The sequence below is a fragment of the Geosmithia morbida genome (assembly GCF_012550715.1).
Source record: "Geosmithia morbida isolate 1262 chromosome Unknown scaffold_19, whole genome shotgun sequence".
In the NCBI taxonomy this organism is placed as follows: Eukaryota; Fungi; Ascomycota; class Sordariomycetes; order Hypocreales; family Bionectriaceae; genus Geosmithia; species Geosmithia morbida.
In genome coordinates, this window is record NW_023336206.1 from 255,427 (window position 1) to 260,507 (window position 5,081).

At 52.2% G+C, this 5,081-nt stretch overlaps 1 protein-coding gene across 1 annotated transcript; it reads right to left on the reverse strand.

Moving 5' to 3' along the window:
* Positions 1-2,089: 2,089 nt before the first annotated feature.
* On the reverse strand, positions 2,090-3,741 carry GMORB2_3588 (Ca2+:H+ antiporter; the record flags this gene model as incomplete). The annotated part of the gene is made up of 3 exons (XM_035465564.1): positions 2,090-2,248; positions 2,321-2,541; positions 2,652-3,741. Coding segments are annotated over 3 exons (1,470 nt in total), but the record flags the coding sequence as incomplete, so codon positions are not given.
* Positions 3,742-5,081: the final 1,340 nt, after the last annotated feature.

The following is a 5,081-nucleotide window of genomic DNA, read 5'->3' on the forward strand; positions in this document are numbered from 1 at the left end:
GGTGAACGGTTTGTAGGAATAAAATGAAGAGGGAAAAAAAAGCGTATCTGATCAAAGGATTGCGATGGGTGAAGATTGTACAGAAATGACTGGCGAACCGACAGAGAGGCAGGACCGGCTGCAAAGAAGAAGAAGAAGAAGAATATTAGAGAAAACGAAGAGGCAGAACCGGCTGCAGAGAAGATGAAGGGTAGAAATGAAGTTGTCGATGGTTGAGAGGATGACAGGCTGGAACGAGGATCACCGAGAGAAGGCGTGGCATATTTATCTTGTATCCTTTCTTTTCCCGGCACGCATCTTCTTTACCTGGGTATGCTCTGCTGCGGGACATTTCAGGTACAGGCAGAGCGCCGTCGTCCATCGTGTGATACATGATAGGTTTCACGAGTTACCGACCTGAGGACACGGGGGGCAAGCCAAGGCTAAGGCTATATAACACGAGTAGATATATATGTAGACATGGGTCACGGAGATGATATGGTAAACGGTGGAAGACCAGAAAGGCTGCTGAGGGGGTTTGGGGTCTGGGGTCTGTTCTGAACTGTACCAAGGCTGAATGAAGTCTTGCTTCCTTTTATCTCCAGAAGGAAGTGGTACCGGGACTCTTCCTCGGAAACCTGATAGACAGTGATGGATGATGGATGGTGGATGGCATTGAAGGTGGAGGTTTCGATGAGGAGTATCGCATGTTTGGGGTAAGGTTCTGCGAGACTTAAATCCTAACCTTGAGTCCTTGCTCCTTCGTGTCTTGTGCCTTCAATTGTGGGGGTGCGCGTTACAGTCGACAGCCCGAACACGCGACCCGACGCAGACGGCCGCTGTACAGCATATACAAGTACATGCAATGCCGTACTACGTAGTAATGATAGTATGAATATTTACTCCATAGAGCAAGGAGCGTTGCAAATTACCCACTGTACGAGTTTCAGCTAATCCCGGGCACAGGCTTCTATGCGGGGCCCACCGCTCGACCATTCTGCTGGTGGGAGGATTACCCCTTGAATACCTCCTTTCTAGTCTTATGACTTACTCGTACGGAGTACAGGTACAGATTACATGTACATGTGTTTCCCTGTATAAGAATCATGGCAGCATATGATGAAGACGTCGATACCTTGAGAACGATGCTGTTCTTGCTGCTTTCCATCGCCTCCATCGCTCTGGTCGTGCTTCCTGACGATTGCCAGCTACGGTCCCGTAGCCTCATTTACCTGTAGTGGTGAAGTGCAGTGCCCTGAGGCTGTTCGTGATGATGATTCGGCTGATCCGTAGATTGATCTAGCTGTCATGCTTTCACCTCTCCCGGGTGGTCGGTCTGAAGCAGAGATGTTCATGGCGGATTGAGCCACAGGTGCGCCCAAGTCGACACGGCAAGCGGGTAGCGAGATGACGGGAATGAAACAAGACACCAAAACACGGTCAGATTCACTGAAAGGTGGGATATCTGTTGTTGCGTGTCAAGTTGTTGCTGTTTTGATTTCTCGTCCAAGTTGGACCTTTTTTGTCACGTGATCAGGTCCGCATCAATACATGTCATAACGTGCGGATACGTATACTCATAGTCTGCTATGACAGTCGGAGTCCCACATTGCCATTGTGGGGTTCCTCTCACCAAGGCTAAGAATACAACAACCCGGGCCCTATAAGTCATTATAACCTACTTGTATCCAAAAGATGTGATATCTACTAATGATGATTTATGGCGTTTATACGTGGAAGTTTATTCAAGATTTGCATCTTCTAATGAGTAATCTGTGGCTACAGTCACCTGATCAATGGCCCCTGGGGCTAGCCTAAAAAAAACAAGAAACCTAATAATAATCTACAGATTATAATAAGCTACGACGGGAGCTACAGTATGACGCTTTGCGTGTAGGGTTCCCCCAACCGTGCGTGACCTTCATCCATCATCTGATACATGGCACGCCCTTTATTTTCTCAACCCCACGCTCGCGTGCATCGCTGGTTGAATAGATCAATCTTCACCGTAATCCCTCCTTTTGTATGCCGTCTTCCGCTTCCCAATGTGGGAAGGCGGTTGCTGCGAGATTCTGGCTCTGACATCACCGAATCACCGAATCACCTACTGCAGTTGTAGTGCCTGCACCTTCAGCAGCTGCTGGAGCTGCTGGGCTGTTTCGAGGCTCATCGTGACGTTGACCATCTCATGCGCATCCAAGCCGTTGGAGGTAGCGACATCGGGGTTGGGGTAGTGCCAGCATGCAATGGCAACGATTGCGTATATAACCTACTGCCGTCAGTCCGACCAAGTCTGATTCAGTGCGGGGGGGGGGGGGGGGGGGGGCAGACAGGTCCTCACCACAAGCAACGCTCCCTCTAGCCAGTTGGATTCTCCGTCGCGGAGGAAGTTTCCGACAACTATGATGGACAGGACCAGCAGGACAATCATGAAGATCTCAAAGTTGAGATCCATCGGCTTTCCGAGAGCCCATCCGACAAGCACGACAAGCGGCGCGTTCAGGAGCGCGGTCTGGATCGAAGGCGCAAGACAGTGATAGAGGGACACGTTGATGACGCCATCTGCAAAGGCAAAAGAGAAAAAGAAAGAAGAAAAGAAAAACAAGGTTAGTCAGGAAAAGAAAGAGAGACGCGTTGTATGAAATGGGTAGCTGGAAAAGGATGCCACATACCCCAAGCCTCATCGATGGCTGTCAGATGTTCCGCACCCTTCTCCACGAGCGGGAGCAGGATGAGACCGAGGAACTGGTCGGGAACGCCGCTCTCGACGACGTGCTCGATTCCGTCAACGAGCATCACCAGCAGCACAGTGACGATGGCCAAGGAGGCGACGATGGCGACGATGGCCTCGGTCATGGTGAACTTTGGTTTCTGCATGTCGTCTTCATGATCGGCATCACCATGCTCGTCCATCTCGATGACCTCGTCAAAGATGCTGTGGTGGCTGCTACCCTGGTACCAGAGGTAGAGAAAGAAGGCGAAGATGAGGGCGATTGACGTGGCCTGGCTGATCCGCAGGACGTGCTCCTGCAGCTTGGCCTCGGTGAAGCTTTCGTGCAGGACATGGAGCCCGGACGACAGGTCCGGGACGGTCTCCGACTTGAGAGCCGAGTAGTAGGCGCTCGGGATGAGGAGGCCGAATGCGGCGACGAGGAGGAGGCCGGTCGCAGACTCGGACACGACGGCGTGGAACGACTGGCTCTCGTATCGGAGGCCGCCGAAGAAGAAGCACAGGCCGAGGCAGAGGAGGAGGTTGGTCAGTATGCTGCCGAGGATGGCCGCCTGGATGATGGGGATGAGATTGCCCTCGTCACCGTTGCCCACGTGCGAGTTGTGCTTGACGATGAGGCTGACAAAGAGGATGATCTCGATGATGGATCCAAAGGTCGTCTCGAGCAGGATACCGGCCACCTTGGGCATCTTGCGCGCAAACTCCTGGCCGGCGAAGCCGACGAGGTTGGCCGACGGGATGACGGCGATGTAAGCCGCGACGAACTTCCAGAGCTCGAGGCCGTCCAAGAAGTGGAGTATGATGGCGAGCGGGACGAACGGCCAGAGCACGTTGACCAGCTTCGATGCCGTACAGGAGCTCCGCCACATGATCGAGAGGAAGAGCCGAGCGTGGAAGCCATGCCTGCCGCTCTCCCCCTCGTGAGAGATGGGTATGACGCCACCGGCGTTGTTGTGGCTGGGGAGCAACGGCGTCGACTCGTGGTCACGGCCGGCCCCGTTGGCGTGGTCGGAAGAGTGGTGATCGGCCATGGCGTCGATGGTCTTCTCTACTGCGTCTTCTGAAGCCTGTACTCTGCTGTTGGCATGGTTTTGGGGGACGATGAGGGAGAGTTCGATTGATCCTTGGAGGCTTCGTCAGTCACTCCCGTGCGTGTTTTGTCGGGCTCGGGGACTTTGGGGGAGGGGGGGGAAGAGATAAACAAGCGAAGTGGGCGGTCCTCGCGCAGCTTGGAGAACGCGCCATTCATGTCTATTGAACCTTGCATGCATATATAATATATACATCATACATGTAAGTACGAATATTACTCCGTAATAATACTTCAGTTTAGTATTGAGAAAAAAAATGTGAGTGGCTGTGCAGTCTTCAATTTGGGGCCGCGTGACGCTAGGTTCACTGGTTCAGCTCAGCAAGGAGTCAAGGACGGTGAGAAGAGTCGGCGGTAAATACATGTGAGTATACCGAGTGTTACATGTACGGGTACGAGTACATTTGGGCCCCAGATTCTTCTAGTGGCCCCATTCCAGCCGCACTTCCTTGGCATTTCGAAGGATACCAAGTGGTTGCTCCGTCACCGTCCCTCTCCGTCTTGACCGCTCGACGCCGTGCCTGTGTTCCTCGTCAGGAAGAGGCAGGAATACTGCGGCGGAGGAGGAGGAGGAGGAGGAGGATGATGATGTTTGTGAGAGTTACGGGATATGCGTCGTCTGCGGCCGTGCCAGTCCAAGTCTGGGAGCGTTGGCGTGCCGGGACCCAAGAAAGAGGATCGAGGATGGAGCCGATCAAGATAGGCTGGCTCAATAAGCTGGCTTGGTTAGGTCTAGTCGCATTTTTATTAGGCGGGGCCGAGCTGCTTCTCGTCTCTCTCGTCTCTCTCTCTCTCTCTCTCTCTCTCTCTCTCTCTCTCTCTCTGTATATATATATATATATATATATATATATCTTCCTCTCTCTCGCTCGCTTTAGGACGCCCGGTGCTCTCGCAGTCATAATCCACGTCATCGGCTGGCTGCTGGACGAGCTGCTCGTGAGATTGCCCCGTGTGTATTGGGTGGCGACGTCGCTCATATATCGTATGTTGAGGTCGACATCGGGGTCGTTAGCTGTCACTATTTGCACATGCATGTACCTGCCATGCGGTCGCTGCATGTGATAAAGTATAAAGGCACCTTCTGCGTATTACTTGTTCCTTTCATATTCGGGTCATGCAATCACCCTTGATCGACGTGAGACTAAAAATGAAGTGACGGTACAAATACGTACGAATTGAGTGTCATGGAACGAAAGAAAAAAAAAAGAAAAGGTGCGACTCACATATCAGTAAATACAATGGCAAAAAAGGAAAAAGCCTTGAACTTGCGAGTTACTA